The 22,703-nt window shown below is 38.7% G+C and overlaps 1 protein-coding gene across 1 annotated transcript in view; it reads right to left on the bottom strand.

Annotated features, from left to right (window-relative positions):
* TXK (TXK tyrosine kinase) overlaps positions 1-22,703 on the bottom strand; it is a 46,674-nt gene that overhangs the window by 1,598 nt on the left and 22,373 nt on the right. Inside the window, exons 8-13 of the mRNA XM_060012598.1 lie at positions 20,859-20,933; positions 17,974-18,145; positions 7,759-7,975; positions 5,210-5,274; positions 3,033-3,151; positions 1,176-1,333 (exon numbers count right to left, since the gene is read on the bottom strand). Of these exons, the coding sequence (XP_059868581.1) occupies positions 1,176-1,333; positions 3,033-3,151; positions 5,210-5,274; positions 7,759-7,975; positions 17,974-18,145; positions 20,859-20,933 (806 nt within the window). The remainder of the gene's footprint in view (positions 1-1,175; positions 1,334-3,032; positions 3,152-5,209; positions 5,275-7,758; positions 7,976-17,973; positions 18,146-20,858; positions 20,934-22,703) is intronic.

Raw genomic sequence — 22,703 nt, 5'->3', positions numbered from 1 at the left:
AACAAGTGTTATCACTGCTAACATAATCACATTTGAATCTAGAGGTGCATAAGCGCCTCGTTTACTTCGTCCTCTTGTCAGCATCTCACTTACTCCTTTCTCTGTCTCCTCTCCACAGATATGTAAAATCTCAAAAAGTGTTATATTGTATGTGCATGTACAAGTATATTGCTTAATATACAATATATATTCCTAAGCTATTTACATTGTTATTGCAAAGATGCTCTTAAGACATCTGTTTGCTACTAACAGCTCACTTAATATTTTTTATGTCTTTCAAGATTCCTTGCAGAACAGTTAATCATATGCAAAGTATTTTCATACACTGGGGATCTTTATAAAATTAATACTTCTCTGGAATGGAAACAACCACGACGCTCTTGAAATATTGAATTTTTTTAGTGTTTGTGAATTGGGAGTCAAGTGATTTCTTTTTCAGCCAGGAGGAAATCCTCATCCAGCTGTAGTTTTTTCTGGGCTGAAAGAGTCAGCTAGAAAGAGAGAACTATCAAAATCACAGAGGAGTCTGATGAAGCGGAGTGGTGTGTTGAGTCAGCGCCCAGAAAAGACAGAGGTGGGATATAAACCCTCTGGCTTTATTTTCAAGCTTGGCATTTCAAGTAAAAGAGAAACTGGCCTCCCAGGAGATAATTTTCCCAGTAGAAGTTCCTGGCACACTTTCTGCCTTCATTCCTATTCTCGTTTAATCTCTCTATCAGGAGTCTTGAGTGCCGTAGGAGAGATGAAACCCATTACTTTTAGCCTTGGAAAAGCAAGACAAATTAGAGTGAAGTAAATAAAAACACCATCCTTCTCTTTCAACGTGGAAATTGAACAAGCCTGATTCTACCCTTAGTTTCCACCCAAGCAGTTCTTAAAAGGAGTAAAACGTCTCATCACTGAGGCTTTAGTAACATCGAGAGTTTCTGCAGGAACCAACTTCAGCAAGGTAAGACTTGGACAATGCACTGAATTCCTCATATGAAAGGCCATTGTTAAAAACAAAATGGATTAATGATTTTGTAGTGGAAGTACTTCTGGCTCTCAGGGGTCATTACCGAGAAATAGACACCTTTTCCTGCCATGACGAAGTGCTGGAGTAATGTGGGTGATAAACAGATCTACTCTCAGATGCTGGAACTGCCAACCTTTGCAGGAAAGTAAGGGACACTCACCTCATGCCAGCAGCTGTACATGACTTCATATATGGAAATCGGTGCCAGGTGAGGTCGGTACAGCCTGAAGCCTTTAGAAATCGCTTCCACAACTTGCAAATTTGACTTATTTTCAAAAGGCATTTTTCCTTCTGTAAAAACTTCCCACATCAAAACTCCTGCAAATAAAATGCATGAAAATAAGAGGTTAGAGAAATGGTTACTTGGAACTGAAACAGCTGTTTCAAATTACAACCCATTATTTGCCTCCTGCAGTCACTGAGTTACAATCATCCAGAATGACAGCAGTTCTATCTAGGAAGCAGACCCTGTGCATCTTACTTTTTGAAGAGGCCTATGAACTGAATATATTCCAAGTGAAAACAATGCCTTTCCTTTTCCATTGGTCATGACTGCCTCCTTATTGGAAGAAAAATGCCTGCAGCATCTTCATTTCAAAGTACTGCTCATGTCTCCACACCCTGAAATCAATGAAACTTTGCCATTCCACAGAAAATGACAGAATTGTGTGATCCCCTGCTGCCTGCTAAAGCCAAGAGTTTACCAGCCAGTAGATGGCATGCGTTCCCATCTTCCCACTGAAAGACTGCTGGGTAGAGTCCCAGAAAATCTGGCAGGGGCTCTGTTTATAAGTAGGTGTTCAAAAATCATTGATTGAGTGATGAAACTCCTTCAAGCCTCCCAATTTGAGTTCATTTAATTATTCACTTATTCTACAAATATGTATCAGGTATTGATCAGAGGCCAGGCCTGTGCTAGAGCCAGAGGATTCTTAAGACTGAAACCGGTCTATGTGCTCAAGAAGCTCACTGTACAGTGAGGAAGAAAGACAAGTGGTCAGGGAAAACTCAAGGAGCTCTAAATGTTCTACAACCACCAGGTGAGATCCTTGTGTTGCTATCCACTGGTCTCACAACTTAACTGCTCTCCCGTAGAGCTTATAATGTCACCTGCCGAGACTACCACATGTCAGTGGAGCGCTAATGAGATCAATACAAGCTTAACCTTATTGTGGGTAATAATATTCACACCTTTTGAGGGTGCAGATGTCTCTCCAAAGCCAAGAAGCCATCCAGAAAGGTACAGGTGAAAGAGAATAGATAGATTATTATACATTTGTTGCCATTTTTTGAAAGTCAACTCAAAGAACAAACTCCATGGGACAGAGGTCCACAGTATCTCTTTTTCAATGAAGAACATTACCCAATATAAACAGCAATGGATAGATCCCAAGGAAGCCTATGTCTAATTTCACAAAATAGGAAGGTGATAATGTAAGTGAGACGGCATCACTCAAAGTCAGACAATGAAGTTTATTAATTACACACTCAAGATTTAACGATGGTGTAAGATCAGTTTTTCTTGCAAGTCTCTGTGGTGTGGGAAAGTTGGCTGAGTTTGTTTTCTAGATCAGTAGACTCTGTTATGGTTTTACAGCAAGTGCTCAGTGGGAAGGGAAAAGATCCAAGAGGCAAACTTCATGTAAGAAGGTGTATGACACCAGTTGCCAAAGACAACTGGTGTGTTTAGAACACCTAAGACAGAAACACAGTTATAAGAAGACCTTTAGCTACGTCATATTAAGAAATCAAAGTTAAAACAGCGATCCCTATTTTATGAGAACCTACTCTATAGCACAGGGAACTCAGTGCTCTCTGGTGACCTAAATGAGAAGGAAATCCAAAAAAGAGGGGACATATGTATACATATAGCTGATTCACTTTGCTGTACAGTATAAACTAACACAATACGGTAAAGCAAATATACTCCAATAAAAAAATTAATATTTTTTTTTAAAAAGAGCAATCTCTATTTTATTAAATCAAGCTCCAACAAATGAACATCGAATTCACTCACCAAATGACCAGACATCAGATTTGCTGCTATACTTATTGAAATGGAAAACTTCAGGAGGGGACCACTTGACTGGGAACTTGGCTCCAGAAGAACTGATATATTCATCATCCAAAACGTACCTAGGGCCATCAGATTTCAGAGCACATTGTGTTAATTACCTCTAAGTTCAGTTTACTTCAAATCCTTTTAGTTAACTCTGATTTCTAAAATACAAAGTATTTTCCACAGAAAGGTTCAGTATACCTTCTCTTCTCGCTATCAAAGTGAGAAAGTAGCCCTTATAGAGTTTCCTCCTTAAACCAAGCCTCAATTGCATTTATTGTATTTGGATCTCAGAAAACCACAGCAATTCTTCAGTCTGAAACATGCTCCACTGATTAGTTATGATAAATTCTTAATTCTGCAAAGAAGCATGCTGAATGCGCTAACAACCAAGGTTATTTTTTTAAAAAGATAAATAGATGTGAAAGAATAAACTCGAAGTTTGATGCCTTATTTTCTTTCTATATACATATAATTTTTGCAGAACAGAGAAGGGGAAAAATAAAAGTATTTGAACGTAATACATTTGGTGTGTAAAATCTCTAATGCCTTTATTCAAATGGAAATAAATCAGGAACAACTATCATCTCCTTTAAAAAAAATAACAACAACAATAAAATTAAACCCTCTCTCTTTTTTGAAAATCATACACAGTAACATCCAAGTGTGGGAATCTGGAGAAAAGAGAGGATAGCTAACGTGTGCTGTGTAGCTCCTTGAGTATGCAATATAGTATTTTTGAAATACTATATATATATATATTATACTATATATACTATATATATTAAATATAAAATTAATATATTTATTAATGCTTCCCCACACACCCACTTGTTTCGCACATACCTTACCTCACTGCACCTTTAAGTCCTTTATTGAGCCAGAGGTCATTCTACTAGAGGAAAGAATGAATAACAGAAAACGAAAGGAAAAGAGCCATTTTTTTTATAGCTTTTGAGTTTCAAAAGTCTAGACTTTCCAGAGAAGGAGAAGGACTGAGTTATGAACAAAATATCTGGGAGAATGGCTCATGAATATGAATGATATCTCACTACCACCACCATCCATTCTGCTACAAAAATATCCCTTGTGCTGGGGGTGTGGGAGAGATTCAAAAGGAAAGGGAATGAGTATTAGACACTAGGGGGTGGCTGAGGTAGGGTCCTGTACCCTGCACCCTATGAGGGCTGCCCTAGTCACACTGCAGCGAAAGAAGACCCCACTGCCCTACAGTCGGTTGGTGGGATTCAAGAGCAAAACAGAACCTGTGTCCTCTTTCCCAGGCCAAGCCCTGGGAAACACAGAAAGATTCCAGAGGACAAATGGCTATGGGTGTGCCAAGGCAGACGGGGCCTTAGCCACGTGGAGAGCTCTAGACATGGCGAATGTCAGAAATGAAGGAATCTTACAGGCAGAAATTCAAGATGAGTCAGCGGCCACCTGTGTGGATGGCCAGCCAAAGACAAAAGAGGAGGATGGTGGCTGTAAGGAAGCCAATGTCAATGGATAACAACAGGGACCAGACAGGCCATCTCCAGTATGTGGCCCCATGAGACACACAGAATTCGGACTGTGACCCTGAAGAGTGTCAAGGAGAAACCCTGAAATCACTGGGATGAAATTTCTAGCAACCTGAAGGAAAGGAGATAAAAAATGTAAACTGCACTGAGTTGCTGAAAATCAGGTCAGATGATTCACACTCTTGTGCTGTAGGCTTAGAGTCAGCTACTACACTTGATAAGAGAAATGCATGATGAGGACAGAAAAATCAGAGCTGAGAAAATAAATGTATTCTTTCTCTATTTCAGAAACATACATATATAAGGAAAGCTTTTTTCTTAACCTTATATATATGACAAGTAGACTGAGAAATTCTTTTGAATTTTAAGACATGACATAGTTTTATTAATAACCGCCTGAAAGAAGATCAGAAGAATAGCCCACAGCCTCCGTTTCCCTCACAGCTAACACTGGTGCATGTCTTAAAGTTCAAAGTGGGTCAGCAGGCCATACAATCACATCAACACTGCCCTCAGAGAAAAAAAAAAACAAAGCCAAAAACATCTTCGATTTGTCTGTAGACTAATGTAAGATTCCCTCCTGTGAGTAAACAAACAAAAAAGAATATCACATACCTTGTCATTCCAAAGTCCGAAATTTTTACTATACTTGTAGAACTGACCAAACAATTCCTCGCAGCCTATAGGGAGAAGAAAAGAACCTACGTGTGAATACAAAGTTTCTCTTTCCAGAGTTTCTACTCTCCTTTTCCTTAGTTTCTTTGGGCCCCAGCACTACCTCTCTGTGTGAACAGCCATGTTATTTCATGGTGATACCTATCGATGCTACATATGATTTAATGTATCTGCCCTCGTGTGATGGATTTTAATGACTTTTCAAAGAAATGACAAAAAATGAAAAGAAATTTTAACATTTTTCCTTTTTAAAATGTGTAATCTTTCTCAAGAAGTATCCTTGATAAGTGCATCTTGGTATAAAAAATAGTGTGTATTTAAAACTTTCTCTTCATAAATAAAAAGAGGAAAGTCCAATATGCATGAAAAATAACAGATCGTCACTATATATCTTTGGCAGAGTCGTTATATATAATTGCTAATAAAAACAAAGAAACTGTATCTTAAAACTTACATGTCATTGAACATAACTCTTTACAATATTTTCATATTTATTAAATTACCACAGTGAGCTAAATATAGTACTATATAATTCAGAAACAATCTATTTGATGCCAAAACAATCCATTTTCAGTCAGCTTAGTCAGGAGAATCATTGACTTGGTTATTTAGCCTCATGTGGGCCAGTGGTTTGATAGAATTTTTCTCTTTTGAGCTAATTTGTGGTTCAGTTAGTTCAAAAACAAAAGCAAAAAACTTGAAATGGAGAGCCAGAAGGAGCCAGTTTGGAAGATGTTGACAAGCGCCAGCAAATGATCTCAAAGCTAAACCACAAGGCAAACCCTCGACCGAGAAAAGACTCATAGGTGGCTAATATATTTTAAGTGGCATGTAGGTGGAGAAAACAGAACTCAAAGGAAAGCAATCAAGGAAGGAACCAAGACTAGGGGGGTCTGCAGGAAGCCACCTGGAGCAAATAGAATGACCAGAACTGTCACCTGACTGAATTTTGAATTCTAATCCTTATCAGGAAGGACAAACTGCAGAGACCAGGAAAGTGAGTTAGGTGGAACTGATACCAGATCCATACATTCAAAAATGTGCTCAATGGCTACTATGGGCTGGACCCTGGGGAATGTGCCACGAGGCACGCAAAACAATGGTCGAGCATTGCTGAGCTTTTCTATGTGCCGGACACTGTTCTAAATGCTTACGCATATTAATTCATGTAATCCTCCCAACAAGTCCATATGTGGGAGGTGCTATAATTAACACCACTTTACTAGTTAACTAGCTTACTCAAGGTCACATGGCTAGTAAGAAACAAAAGCGAGATTTCAACTAGCTCTTGAGCAGGGCTCTCAATCTTGACTGCACAGTGGACTCACCAGGGAAATTTTCCAAAAATGCTGATGACTAGATTCTACCCGCAGAGATTCTGATTTCATTGGTCAGGGGTATGGGCTGGGTACTGTGATGTTTTTAAACCTCCCAGGTGATTCTAATGCACAGCTAAGTTTGAGAGCCATTGCTTGGCAACTTGTATTCTCATAATGCTGAACTGCAGCTCAGAAGTCTACGCCTTGATGTCAAGCAGTTTAGAGTCTAATATTTGTGTAAACAACTATTACAGGAAGTAGTAAATAATAAATGCTCTGACAGTTCTAAGTCATGTGTAGGGCAAGCAGTGGTGTTCTAGGGCCAATGAAATTATGCCTCCTTTCTCTCCCCAAAATATTCCAGCCTGAATGATAAATAATACGGTCACTCGTGATGGCTGATGGAAGTTCAGGATTACCTCTAGATGACAGTATCAGGGACCTCTCAGAAATTCTCAAATTCTCATTGGATTTAATTTGGGAACTTAGAAATGAGGCATGGAAGGACATAGAAGGAATAGTATGAACATCATGAATAAATATGGAGCAGATAGAAAATGTTTTTCAAGGGGAGGTAGCAAGGCAGGAAAGCAGAGCTATCTGCTTTTGGGGCAAGTCAAACTTCAATCTTCTTTGTTTGGAGAGCTGTTCTGAGCACTATGCAACAGAATGGTTTAGCATTTTGACTCCTTCCCAATAATGCCAGTAGTGCTGCTGTGATACTGCAAGAACCTAACTACCTCCACCTGAGGCAGTTTCACCCCTGGGTGAGACCCACTGGGGTTCTTCAGCATTGTATCCAGCACCTGGCAGAGTGCGTGGCATATATAGGCACTCAATACATATTTGATTATTGGTTGAAAGAAGGAAAGATAGGAGGAAGGAAGAAGGGGGGGGGAAGAGGAAAGAAAAGTAAATTAGTTTTACTTAGTTGATTAGTGTGGTGATTAATTACTTCAAGGCGTATTTAGAGTAACACCTTACTTGGCTCCAGCATCAATGAGCAATTAAAAATAAAGCTACATGTAGCAACAGGTTACACAAATAGGAAAATGTTTAAAAATTAAGTCAAAGAATGCATTATTCAAAGTATTGAAAGTCCTAACTGATCATGTCCTTCTGAATACAAGTATAATATATACATAATCAGCAAATTTGCACCGTACTTACTAAATCCCTGTGGATAAAGCAGTTTCTCTCCAGATACTCCATTCCTTCACAGATATCTTGACATGCACTCAATAGCATCTCCTTCCTAAGTTTTCCTTTCCTCTCTCTGAGATAGTTAAGCAGGCAACCATTTTCCATAAACTCCGTCACAATATAAAGGGGCTTCTGCTGTATACACACTCCATAAAGCTGAACGAGCCTTGAATGAGATAACTTCCTGGTGAAAAAAACACAGACCTGAATCGTTTTTGCATTCTGAAGTGTTTGAAATCAACTGGTGATATTTACCAGCTCCATGTAATGTTCATCATCAAACTATGATTAAAATTAACCCAACCACAGAGAAAGTAGAACAGTTTCCTTTCTACTTTATGTGCTGAGAAAGTGGGGTTGAGAGTTTACGCAGTACTTCCTAAGTCACTGTACATACAGAATAGTACATGCCCATGTTCTGCTTTTCTCTTTTCCATTTTGTAAGCCTTTTGCTTCCTCAGTACTGCTGCTCCTTGCCCAGTTCCTGTTCCCTGAGTTTCAACCTCCCCAACTGCAGCTGCTTAGACAAAAAATTCTGGACAGACAGGAGGGAGGAAAGAGTGATTGATGCGCATTAAATTCTAAAGAATAAAGGCATTTAAAGGAAATTTTTAGATTAAGTTGAAGACTGAAAAACATTTACCAACGTGAAACCCTTCTCTGTATTTAGTAATTACACACACACACAAGTCCTCAAATACTGCCTGTTAAAGTACACACACTAAAATAATCTTTTTTTTTTTTTTTAAATTTATTTTTGGCTGTGTTGGGTCTTCGTTGCTGCGCGCGGGCTTTCTCTAGTTGTGGTGAGCAGGGGCTACTCTTCGTTGTGCTGCGTGGGCTCCTCATTGCGGTGGCTTCTCCTGTTGCAGAGCAGGGGCTCTAGGCGCCCTGGCTTCAGTAGTTGTGGCTCGCGGGCTCTAGAGCACAGGCTCAGTAGTTGTGGCGCATGGGCTTAGATGCTCCACAGCATGTGGGATCTTCCCGGCCAGGGCTCGAACCTGTGTCCCCTGCATTGGCAGGCAGATTCTTAACCACTGAGCCACCAAGGAAGCCCCCTAAAATAATCTTTTTAGTCATTTATACTTCAAAAGTTTATTGTTTCTTCTCGACTATAGTATTCAGGTTTTAGAGAAATTAGAATTACTTATATATTTTTACTATTATAAATGTAATTAATTCACATATTTTCCTATATGCACTGCTACTTATAAGCTACATCCAGAGATACAAACCCACAGTTGATCAACTAAAATAAAGGATCCTTTAAAAGCAATGCAGTGTTATAATAATTTAAAGAAAATGTCATGCTCCCAAACAAAAGAGCTGAATTCAAGTTGTTTTATCTCCTATTGATGCATGACCAGGAGCAACTTATTTAAAATTTCTAAGCCTCAGTTTTTTCACATGTAAAATAAGGATAATAAAACCTGTCCTTCTTTCTTCCAATGAATATTAAATGAGATAATGTATGTGAATGTATTATAAAAAGTATAAACCATGGTAAAAATATAAAGATAAAATTTTTAATTTTAGTAGAAATTTATGGGCTGAAAAAAAGACTGGTTTTCTTTCATCTTCCTAAATAATCTTTTAGCAGGTACTCTGGAAACACCATGAGTACAGGCCCCCAATTTAGGCTATATTCTAAAATATGGTAATTAGGAACACAGTAGAGATTTGAAGTTACTCTGCTAGTGCACTGGAAAAACTACACGGGATGACAATTTTGGTTAACAATTATGGCCCCTACTATAAGATCTGGCATATAGTAGTTGCTCAATAAATATTTGTTGATTACTATGTTAGCTAAGACTATGGACTTTGTACCCAGACAGTTCACAGTTTTGATTACAATTAGACACTACCAACGTTTTGTTGAGGAACTGTGGGCAAATTACATAAGTTTTCAAAATTTCCTTTTTATCATGTATAAAATTGGGGTCGTTTTTTTTCTTTTTTTTAATTAATTTTTTTATACAGCAGGTTCTTATTAGTCATCCATTTTATACATATTAGTGTATACATGTTAATCCCAGTCTCCCAATTCATCACACCACCACCACCACCCCCACCTGCCACTTTCCCCACTTGGTGTCCATACGTTTGTCCTCTACATCTGTATCTCTACTTCTGCCCTGCAAACTGGTCATCTGTACCATTTTTCTAGGTTCCACATATATGTGTTAATATACAATATTTTTTAAAAAATATTTTGTTAAAAAACAATATTTGTTTTTCTCTTCCTCACTTACTTCACTCTCTATGACAGTCTCTAGATTCATCCACATCTCTACAAATGACCCAATTTCATTCCGTTTTATGGCTGAGTAATATTCCATTGTATATATGTACCACATCTTCTTTACCATTCGTCTGTCAAAGGGCATTTAGGTTGCTTCCATGACCTGGCTATTGTAAATAGTGCTGCAATGAACATTAGGGTGTATGTGTCTTTTTGAATTACGGTTTTCTCTGGGTATATGCCAAGTAGTGGGATTGCTGGGTCATGTGGTAATTCTATTTTTAGTTTTTAAGCAACCTCCATACTGTTCTCCATAGTGCCTGTATCAATTTACATTCCCACCAACAGGGCAAGAGGGTTCCCTTTTCTCCACACCCTCTCTAGCATTTGTTGTTTGTAGATTTTCTGACGATGCCCATTCTAACTGCTGTGAGGTTATTACCTCATTGTAGTTTTGATTTGCATTTCTCTAATAATTAGTAATGTTGAGCAGCTTTTCATGTGCTTCTTGGCCATCTGTATGCCTTCTTTGGAGAAATGTCTATTTAGGTCTTCTGCCCATTTTTGGATTGGTTTGTTTGTTTTTTTAATATTGAGCTGCATGAGCTGTTTATATATTTGGGAGATTAATCCTTTGTCCGTTGATTCATTTGCAAATATTTTCTCCCATTTTAAGGGTTGTCTTTTCGTCTTGCTTGTAGTTTCCTTTGCTGTGCAAAAGCTTTAAAGTTTCATGAGGTCCATTTGTTTATTTTTGTTTTTATTTCCATTACTCTAGGAGGTGGATCAAAAAAGATCTTGCTGTGATTTATGTCAAAGAGTGTTCTTCCTATGTTTTCCTCGAAGAGTTTTATAGTGTCTGGTCCTACACTTAGGTCTCTATCCATTTTGAGTTTATTTTTCTGTATGGTGTTAGGGAGTGTTCTAATTTCATTCTTTTACATGGAGCTGTCCAGTTTCCCAGCACCACTTATTGAAAGGACTGTCTTTTCTCCATTGTATATCCTTTTCTCCTATGTCATAGATTAGTTGACCCTAGGTGCGTGGGTTTATCTCTGGGCTTTCTATCCTATTCCATTGATCTATGTTTCTGTTTTTGTGCCAGTACCATATTGTCTTGATTACTGTAGCTTTGTAGTATAATCTGAAGCCAGGGAGTCTGATTCCTCCAGCTCCGTTTTTTTCCCTCAAGACTGCTTTGGCTATTCGGCGTCTTTTGTGTCTCCATAAAAATTTTAAGATTTTTTGTTCTAGTTCTGTAAAAAATGCCATGGGTAATTTGATAGGGATTGCATTGAATCTGTGGGTTGCTATGGATAGTATAGTCATTTTCACAATACTGATTCTTCCAATCCGAGATCATGGTATATCTCTCCATCTGTTGGTAACATCTTTAATTTCTTTCATCCGTGTCTCATAGTTTTCTGCATACAGGTCTTCTGTCTCCCTAGGTAGGTTTATTCCTTGGTATTTTCTTCTTTTTATTGCAGTGGTAAATGGGAGTGTTTCCTTAATTTCTTTCAGATTTTTCATCATTAGTGTATAGGAATGCAAGAGATTTCTGTGCATTAATTTTGTATCCTGCAACTTTACCAAATTCATTGATTAGCTCTAGTAGTTTTCTGGTGGCATCTTTAGGATTCTCTATGTATAGTATCATGTCATCTGCAAACAGTGACAGTTTCACTTCTTCTTTTCCAATTTGTATTCCCTTTATTTCTTTTTCTTCTCTGATTGCCATGGCTAGGACTTCCAAAACTGTGTTGAATAATAGTGGCAAGAGTGGACATCCTTGTCTTGTTCCTGATTTTAGAGGAAATGCTTTCAGCTTTTCACCATTGAGAATGATGTTTTCTGTGGGTTTGTCATATATGGCCTTTATTATGTTGAGGTACGTTTCCTCTATGCCCACTTTCTGGAGACTTTTTATCATAAATTGGTGTTGAATTTTGTCAAAAGCTTTTTCTGCATGTATTGAGATGATCATATGGTTTTTCTTTTTCAATTTGTTAATATGGTGTATCACATGGATTGATTTGCGTATATTGAAGAATCCTTGCATCCCTGGAATAAATACCACTTGATCATGGTGTATGATCCTTTTAATGTGTTGCTGGATTTGGTTTGCTAGTATTTTGTTGAGGATTTTTGCATCTATATTCAACAGTGATATTGGTCTGTAATTTTCTTTTTTGGGAGTATCTTTGTCTGGTTTTGGTATCAGGGTGATGGTGGCCTCATAGAATGAGTTTGGGAGTATTCCTTCCTGTGTAATTTTTTGGAAGAGTTTAGAAGGATGGGTGTTAGCTCTTCTCTAAACGTTTTATAGAATTCACCTGTGAAGCCATCTGATCCTGGACTTTTGTTTCTTGGAAGATTTTCAATCACAGCTTCAATTTCATTACTTGTGATTGGTCTGTTCATATTTTCTATTTCTTCCTGGTTCAGTCGTGGAAGTTTAAACCTTTCTAAGAATTTGTCCATTTCTTCAAGGTTGTCCATTTTATTGGCATAGAGTTGCTTGTAGTAGTCTCTTAGGATGCTTTATATTTCTGCGGTGTCTGTTGTAACTTCTCCTTTTACATTTCTAATTTTACTGATTTGACTCCTCTATCTTTCTCTTGATGAGTCTGGCTAATGGTTTATCAATCTATTTATCTTCTCAAAGAACCAGCTTTTAGCTTTATTGATCTTTGCTATTGTTTTCTTTTTTTCTATTTCATTTATTTCTGCTCTGATCTTTATGACTTCTTTCCTTCTACTAACTTTGGGTTTTGTTTGTTCTTCTTCCTCTAGTTCCTTTAGGTGTAAGTTTACATTGTTTTGAGATTTTTCTTCTTTCTGAGATAGGCTTGTATTGCTATAAACTTCCCTCTTAGAACTGCTTTTGCTGCATCCCATACATTTTGGATCATTGTGTTTTCATTGTCATTTGTCTCTAAGTATTTTTTATTCCCTCTTTGATTTCTTCAGTAATTTCTTGGTTATTTAGTAAAGAATTGTTTAGCCTCCACGTGTTTGTGTTTTTTTACGTTTTTTTCCCCATAACTGATTTCTAATCTCATAGCATTGTGGTCAGAAAAGATGCTTGATATGATTTCAATTTTCTTAAATTTACTGAGGCTTGATCTGTGACCCAAGATGTGATCTATCCTGGAGAATGTTCCATGTGCACTTGAGAAGAAAGTGTAATCTGCTGTTTTTGGATGGAATGTCCTATAAATATCAATGAAATCTATCTGGTCTATAGTGTCATTTAAAGCTTGTGTTTCCTTATTAATTTTCTGTTTGGATGATCTGTCCATTGGTGAAAGTGAGGTGTTAAAGTCCCCCAATATTATTGTGTTACTGTTGATTTCCTCTTTTATAACTGTTAGCAGTTGCCTTATGTATTGAGGCACTCCTATGTTGGGTGCATATATATTTATAATTGTTATATCTTCTTCTTGGATTGATCCCTTGATCATTATGTAGTGTCCTTCCTTGTCTCTTGTAACATTCTTTATTTTAAAGTCTATTTTATCTAATACGAGGATTGCTACTCCAGCTTTCTTTTGATTTCCATTTTCATGGAATAGCTTTTTCCATCCCCTCACTTTCAGTCTGTATGTGTCCCTAGGTCTGAAGTGGGTCTCTTGTAGACAGCATATAGATGGGTCTTGTTTTTGTATCCATTCAGCAAGCCTGTCTTTTGGTTGGTGCATTTAATCCATTCACGTTTAAGGTAATTATCAATATGTATGTTCCTATAACAATATTCTTAATTGTTTTGAGTTTGTTTTTGTAGGTTCTTTTCTTCTCTTGTGTTTCCCACTTAGAGAAGTTCCTTTAGCATTTGTTGTAGACCTGGTTTGGTGGTGCTGAATTCTCTTAGCTTTTGCTTGTCTGTAAAGCTTTTGATTTCTCCGTCGAATCTGAATGAGATCCTTGCCAGGTAGAGTAATCTTGGTTGTAGGTTCTTCTCTTTCATCACTTTAAATATATCATGCCACTCCGTCTGGCTTGTAGAGTTTCTGCTGAGAAATCAGCTGTTAACCTTATGGGAGTTCCCTTGTATGTCGTCATTTTTCCCTTGTTGCTTTCAATAATTTTTCTTGCTTTCTTAATTTTTGCCAATTTGATTACTATGTGTCTCAGTCTGTTTCTCCTTGGGTTTATCCTGCCTGGGACTCTCTGCACTTCCTGGACTTGGGTGGCTATTTCCTTTCCCATGTTAGGAAAGTTGTTGACTATAATCTCTTCAAATATTTTCTCGGGTCCTTTCTCTCTCTCTTCTCCTTCTGGAACCCCTATAATGAGAATGTTGTAGTGTTTAATGTTGTCCCAGAGGTCTCTTAGGCTGTCTTCATTTCTTTTCATTCTTTTTTCTTTATTCTGTTCTGTGGCAGTGAATTCCACCATTCTGTCTTCCAGGTCACTTATCCGTTCTTCTGCCTCAGTTATTCTGCTATTGATTCCTTCTAGTGTATTTTTCATTTCAGTTATTGTATTGGTCATCTCTGTTTGTTTGTTCTTTAATTCTTCTAGGTGTTTGTTCTTTAATTCTTCTAGGTCTCTGTTAAACATTTCTTGGATCTTCTCAATCTTTGCCTCCATTCTTTTTCCGAGGTCCTTGATCATCTTCACTATCATTATTCTGAATCCTTTTTCTAGAAGGTTTCCTATCTCTACTTCATTTAGTTGTTTTTCTGGGGATTTATCTTGTTCCTTCATCTGGCACATAGCCCTCTGCCTTTTCATCTTGTCTATCTTTCTGTAAATGTGGTTTTTGTTCCACAGCCTGCAGGATTGTAGTTTTTCTTGCTTCTGCTGTCTGCCCTCTGGTGGATGAGGCTATCTAAGAGGCTTGTGCAAGTTTCCTGATGGGAGGCACTAGTGGTGGGTAGAGCTGGGTGTTGCTCTGGTGGGCAGAGCTCAGTAAAACTTTAATCTGCTTGTCTGCTGATGGGTGGGGCTGGGTTCCCTCCTTGTTGGTTGTCTGGCCTGAGGCAACCCAACACTGGAGCCTACCCAGCTCTTTTGTGGGGCTAATGGCGGACTCTGGGAAGGCTCACGCCAAGAAGTACTTCCCAGAACTTCTGCTGCCAGTGTCCTTGTCCTCATGGTGAGACACAGCCATCCCCCACCTCTGCAGGAGACCCTCCAACACTAGCAGGTAGGTCTGGTTCAGTCTCCTATGGGGTCACTGCTCCTTCCCCTGGGTTCCGATGCACACACTACTTTGTGTGTGCCCTCCAAGAGCGGAGTCTCTGTTTCCTCGAGTCCTGTCAAAGTCCTGCAATCAAATTCCTTCAAAATCTGATTCTCTAGGAATTCCTCCTCCTGTTGCCGGACCCCCAGGTTGGAAGCCTGACGTGGGGCTCAGAACCTTCTCTCCAGTGGGTGAACTTCTGTGGTATAAGTGCTCTCCAATTTGTGAGACACTCACCCAGCAGTTATGGGATTTGATTTTATTGTGATTGCGCCCTCCTACTGTCTTATTGTGGTTTCTCCTTTGCCTTTGGATGTGTGGTATCTTTTTCGGTGAGTTCCAGTGTCTTCCTGTAGACGACTGTTCAGCAGTCAGCAGTGATTCCGAGGCTCTCGCAAGAGGGAGTAAGCACACGTCCTTCTACTCCACTATCTTGGACCAATCTCTAAAATTGGGGTCTTAATAGAACCTACCTCATAGAAATGCGAGGACTCATTAACTCATTCAATAATCCACAAATATTTGTTGAACACCAACTACATGCTAGCTATTATTTTAAGCACTCACCCGGTTGTAGAAGAGAGATAAATAAGGTCCCATTATCATGGAGCTTACATTCTACTGGGGGAGAAACAAAACAAATACACGTGAAGCTTGGGAGTAGTGACAAGTGCTTTGATGGAACTAATACAAGGTGATACAACAGAAAGCATTTGGGGGTGGGACTGCCAATTAAACAGGGTAGACAGGGGAGATCTCCTGGTAGAGGTGACATTTAAGCTGTATGCTTACAAAAAGGAAGGTAATATGCCAAGCTGTATATTCTTGGCAGATAGAGCACAATGTATGTCAGCTATTTAACTTTTTAAAGATGAATGTATTTGCAAAAGGACATTAGAATGGGACTTTTCCTGCCTCGCTATCAAAAAATCAGGAAAAGGGCTTCCCTGGTGGCTCAGTGGTTGAGAGTCCGCCTGCCAATGCAGGGGACACGGGTTCGTGCCCCGGTCCGGGAAGATCCCACATGCCGCAGGGCGGCTGGGCCCGTGAGCCATGGCCGCTGAGCCTGTGCGTCTGGAGCCTGTGCTCCGCAATGGGAGACGCCACAACAGTGAGAGGCCTGCGTACTGAAAAAAAAAAAAAAAAAAATCAGGAGAAAAAATCAACTGTGTTCAAACCCAAGAACACATTATGTCCATCTGAAATGACTTAAAAATAAGCATGTAGCCTCATTCCTGCCTCCATAAACTGCCAGGAACTATTTCTCTTCTCCACACTCCACTCAGACACTCAAGTAACCAGAGAGCAACAACCCAAACATTCAAATAAAAAGAACTGTACTTTATCAAAAGGGATCCTAACAATGTATTATGATATTTGAAGTAAAAGTGATACCTTTTCCCCAAAAGTTTAAATTGCCTTTACGAGATGCATATATTTATTTATTTGTTTGTTTATTTATTTATTTTAATTTTTGGCCGCGGCATGCGGGATCTTAGTTCCCCGACCAGGGATCAAACCTGTGCTCCCTGCCTTGGGCGTGTGGAATCTTAACCACTGGACTGCCAGGGAAGTCCCTAGATGCATATATTTAAACATCTCAGAAGGGGGATTTAAATTCTGATTCTTTCTTTTTGATAGGGATTCTAATACGACTTCAACTTTCCCTGAATCATATGTCTCCCCTTCGTTCTTTTCTTCTTGTACCTATTTAATCCAATACACAGGAATATAATTTTTGTCTATCCTTTAGATATAGGAAAACCATGGTCTTATGCAGGCAGTATCAGGGAGCAAAGGCCAGTAGGGTAACCAAGGGGCACAAAAACATCTTTGAGAAACTGATACCACTGGTAAGTTGTGTTTATCATTAACTTCTCTCAGAATTCATTTTATTCTAAGTGGATGGAAAGAATATTTTGATAGTACTTGGAGTATGGGTTGAGAGCCCCAAGAGACACATTGCTCTGCCTTCAAATAATGGATCAAGTTAATCACCACTGGTTTTGGGGGGTTTGCTTTTGTTTTTGTCAACTGGGGTCTGCAAATTTGGAAGAGAACTAAATCGCTTTGGATAATAAAACAGAATCTAGGTAATGCCACCTGCGGTCTTCCTTTTTTACCACATTGCTCTTCCTCTAAGTAAATGTTCAACAAGTACTTAAAGAATATTGATTTGAATTGTGCCAAATTATTGGCCTATCCTGGTCCAGCCCAGGTTACTGACATAAACCATAGCCACAGGTTCGACTGAGGCAAAAGGCTGAATCTGGGAAATTCCAGAAGCTAAGAGCAGCGTCCAATGATCTGCAAAGAGCCACTTCTGTTAGACCTCATGATTCTTGAATTCTCTGAAAGCAAATAGTATATCCTTATATTACTATTTAGACAAAATCAAGATTTTTGCTTCTGGGAAAAGGAAAAAAAAATGTAGTCATTAAGCACCTATTATTGAGCTGAAAAGAACACATCTACTTGTCATTTTCATACATTATCTCATTCAATTCACACACTGATCCAGTGAGTGAGGTATTGTTATCCCCATTTTACAGGTGAGGAAATTGAGGCTTAGAAAAGTGAAATAACTCACCCAGGTCACACAGAGGTCAAATAATTTGCCCAGGTCCCACAACTAGTTTGGGCAGAGTTGTGACACAAATCCAGATGTGACTGACTCCAAAATCTGTGTTCTTTCCATGACACCAGGATGTTGCACGATACTTATCTGGGTATTGTATGTACTTACATCATCACTTTAGCCTCTTCAATGAAATCCTCTTCAGACATGGAGCCTTCATTGATGGCCTTGATAGCTACCTGGACATGTGCTCGCCATTGGCCTAAATAGACCACCCCAAACTGGCCGCTTCCAATCTCCTTTACAAAAGCCAACTCAGATGGATCTATCTCCCACTTTTCTGGAAAAGTAAAACATGCACATTACAAATAAGGAAAAACATGTTAAATTTTTAGAGCTAGAAAAGATTTAGGAATTTTCTTGACCTATTCTCTTCTTTTTCAGAGAGGTTTAAAAAATTTATAAATGAGTGGAAAGGACCTGTAACCATTTTTAATACTCTTATTGTGGCTTAAAAGTATAATTCCAGAATTCAAGTATAAAAATACAAACCTCACTTACTTGGAGAGGAATTATGGATATCAAAACATGCTTTCTCTTTCCAGAGAGACCCAGGATGAAACAGTTCTGTGCCTTTCTAAACTAAACCTGCCGAAACCAGACCTGGAGCCTAAATATTTATGTCCCCAGTCTGTTTTTATCCTGGTGAGTAAACTTGTGAGATTAGATAAAATTTGGGGTCCCCCATCTCAGTTTCTATTATTGTTTCTTTGCCCACTTCCACCCCTAAAGGGCTTTCCTGCCCTTTCTCCTTTGCGAAAAGTCTAATCAATTCACCTGATAAATATTTTCAATATTAAGATTCTAACCCATATCTAAGTGTACGTTTGAAATGATGCTTGCATTACTGAATATTTCTCACTCTACAGAAGTAAATCAAGAAAAAAAGAACTGTTTTTAAAATAACCCTTTGGAAAACTGAGAATTAAATCTTAACTTTTTAGTAACCACTTTTATACAGCAACACCACCATCTGCTGGAACTTTAAAATAATGCATTTAAAAGAATTGTAATGGCCAGTGACCCCTTGTACCACCAGGCTTTGCAAGGGACTCCCCTTCCCAATAGTAGGTGTGTTTTTAAAATAACATGGGAGAATATATTCATGACCTTGGGACTGACATAGACTTATTCAACAGAATATAACTATAAAGGAGAATACTGATAGATTAAATTTCATAAAAATCCTATTTATCAAATACACCCCATTAAGAAAATGAAAAAGTAAGTCACAGACGGGGAGAAAATATTTCTTAAAACATATAACCAACAAAGAATTCCTATTCAAAGTAAGAATAAATCGATTAGGAAAAGGCAGATAATCCTATTCTTTAAGGGTTAAAAATAACTTGAATAGTATATTCTCTCACAAAAGAGAATGTCCAAATGGTCACTGAACCTATGAGAAGTTGATCAACATAATTAGTCATCAGGGAAATGCATATTTAAACCAAAATGAGATACCACTACACATGCACCAGATTGGCTAAAATGAAAACAGAAACCAAACCAAACAAAAACCACAAGAATACCAAATACTGGCAAGGGCAAAGATGTGGAACAGCTGAGACGTCCATACACTCTTCATTAAAGTATAATCTGGTATAAATTCTTTAGAAAACTGACTAAATCTGAGTATGTTCATACTCTACGACCCAGCAATGCTACTTTTAAGTATATATCCATCATTGTCGGGGCATATGTGTGTGTTAAACGTTATCAAAAGGCATACAAGAATGTTCCTAATAATATTATTTAGAAAAGCCAAAAACTGGTTAGAACCCAAAAGGCTATCTGAAGAAGGATGGGCAAATCCATTGCGGTGTAGTCATGCAACGTAGCAGTTCACCGCAATGCAGGTGGACCAACCACACCCAGCATGGTGGGTGAATTCACATGTGGAAGGATGGAAGAAAGAAGCCAGACGTGGATGCCCGGTGTCCAATTTCATTTATATAAGGTAGTCAAAACCAGACAACATTACTCAGGCTCTAGACTTACGAACTGTGCACTCTTCTGGATATTGAAAAATTGAAAAGTTTATTTTTTAATTAAAAACGACCATGTTTGGGCTTCCCTGGTGGCGCAGTGGTTGAGAGTCCACCTGCCGATGCAGGGGACATGGGTTCGTGCCCCGGTCCGGGAAGATCCCACATGCCATGGAGCGGCTGGGCCCGTGAGCCATGGCCGCTGAGCCTGCGCGTCCGGAGCCTGTGCTCCGCAGCGGGAGGGACCACAACAGTGAGAGGCCCGCGTACCACAAAAAAAAACAAAAAAAAAACGACCATGTTTAACTTAGATAAATGGCTAATGATAGAATTTTTTAAACATATAGTATTTATGGGGCAGAGGAATAATCTAGGCACCCATAACACCCTGAAATCACCTTTCCAGCCCAATTCACAGCGACCCTGAGTCCTGCTTATCTGCTACACAATAATTGTGTTATCTTTTTTTTTCAGTATATTCTGAGTCCCCCTAATGAGATAAATTTAAGGAAATAAAGTATCAACAAATTAGAAAGCGGGATTCTTTGGCTCTTATTTATTCTCACAGATTTGCAACTATCACATTCACTAGAAAATAGTTCAAATCAAACTTGGTCCAAGTTCTATTCGAAAAAGGTGACAAGGACAATTTTAGCAACTCATTTTAGCAGGTTCTCTTGGGGAGAAGTCATTTCCCAGCCACCCACATAACCAGAGAGCAACAACCCAAACGTTCAAATAAAAAGAACTGGAATTTATCAAAAGGGTTCCAAATAATGTATAATGAAATTTGAAGTAAAAGTGAAACATTTTCCCCCAAAGTTTAAATGCCCTTAGGAGCTGCATATATTTAAACATCTCAGAAGGGAGATTTAAACTTTGAGGAGAAATGTAGCTAGACAGGCTCTACCTCAAAAGAGCTGAGAATTTAAAGAACACAGAGGGAACTTGGGATAGGCTCTTCACTGGATTTGATTTTTACTTGAGCACATGTGCATACTTTACCATAGCTAAAACCAGCTGTGGCCGGCAAGCAACTGCCCATCAGCCCAACTGGGTGGCGGAGACGGGACATGAGCCCTGGGGAGAAAAAAAGTCAGCATTTCAGTCCTAGTTACTAGCACAAAAGAAAAAGCCAAATATACTAGAATATAGTGCTATTCCTTAAATAGATCAGGCAAAAAAGCATTCTACAGTTAGTCTGTTTGCTTATTTTTCCCATTAGAAAAACACCTTTCGCAAAATAATATATGCTCATTGAACAGAAACTAAAGAATCCAAGAAAACACAAAGATGAAATAAAGGTCCCTTACAAAATCTTAGTATCCAGAGATACACTGTTATCACTTTGGTGAACATTTTCGCAAAAATTTCCTTATGCGTGTTTGAAACATCTGATATGTTTCACAGCAATGTAAATGTTTTGCTCCAAGATTTTTACACTCAAAATGTAATTGACATGTGTCAATGACTATAAATAGACCTTAATATTATTTCCAAGATTTCACTATTGTAAAATATGCTGTATATTTTTGAACATATATCTGTATGTACCTCTCAAATTATTGCCTCAGGCATAAATTTCTTAAAATGTGACTTCATGATCAAAGAGTGTCTAGAAAGTTTGTACTAATTCATTCAACCACCAACAGTGTCTAAGTGTACCCATTTCCCCATCCTCCTCTTGAGAGTAGTTTATTATTATTTTTTAATAGCATGGTAGAGTAATGAGACTTCTTTTGATTGGGTCCACATGTAGTATTCCATAGAGTCAATTTCAGTTTTTGTTCAACAAACATTTATTATTTATTTCTTCAACTCACATTTCTTGAAAGACTGCTTTGTGCCAAGCATTATCTACATGGTGGGAGACAGCAGTGAGTAAGACAGCGATGGTCCCTACTCTCATGAAGCTTACATTCAAGTGGGAACAGAGAAAATAAAGAAGTACATGCACACACAAGAAGCAGCAGATGATGAGTCGATGAAGCAGATGAAGTAGAGTGGATGAAATACAGCTTCTTTAGAATGAGTGCCCACAGAAGGCCTTTCTGACAAGATGACAGCTATGCTGACATTCATGGATGAGTAGCCATCCTACAAGGATCAGAAGGAACAGCATTCCAGGCAGATGGAACAGCATGTGCAAAGGCTGGAAGACAGGAACAAACTTGGCCAACATAAGAACAGAAAGCAGCATTATTAAGTGCCCAATGTGTGTAAGACACTTCTCTAAGTAGATCCCAAAGATTCCAGAGGATCAAAGATGAAGAAAATGAGGACTCTACACACAGGGGCTCCATCTCAGTGAGGGAAGACAGGCAGAGAGAGGCAATTTCAGTGTAAAAGGAGTAAGTTCTGTGATGAAGATACGCAAGGTGCTCTGGGACACAGAGGAAGAGCACCTCGGACATTGTTGGATTCAAAGAAGTCTTCTGTCAGGAGATGATACCTGAGATGGATCTGACAAAAGGAGTCCACATTGTAGGCAGAGGTAGTAGCATAAGATGATATTGATACTTAGAGGTATGATGCAGGAAGAGCTATTTGAGCAAAGAGTGAGAGGTAGAAGGGGCAAGAAATTATACATGAGAGGTAGGTTATATTCTGGTTGTGGTCAAGGCCTTGTATGCTTTGCAAAGGAGCATCACATCTTCCTGCAGGTGGGAGGGAGCCATTGAAAGATCCTAAATAAGGGAGTGGTGTAGTCAGATTTACATTTTGATACATCCTTCTGGCATCAGTATAGAGGATGGATGAGGGGAAGTCAACCTTGAAGGCGACAAGACCAGTGAAGAGGCCACTGTAATTATCTAAGTGAATAATGATTAGGGCAGTACACAGGGAGAG

This window comes from Delphinus delphis, chromosome 5, assembly GCF_949987515.2.
Source record: "Delphinus delphis chromosome 5, mDelDel1.2, whole genome shotgun sequence".
Lineage (NCBI taxonomy): Eukaryota > Metazoa > Chordata > Mammalia > Artiodactyla > Delphinidae > Delphinus > Delphinus delphis.
Note: the sequence above shows the minus strand (reverse complement) of the source record. Positions and strands in the feature narration are given on the sequence as shown.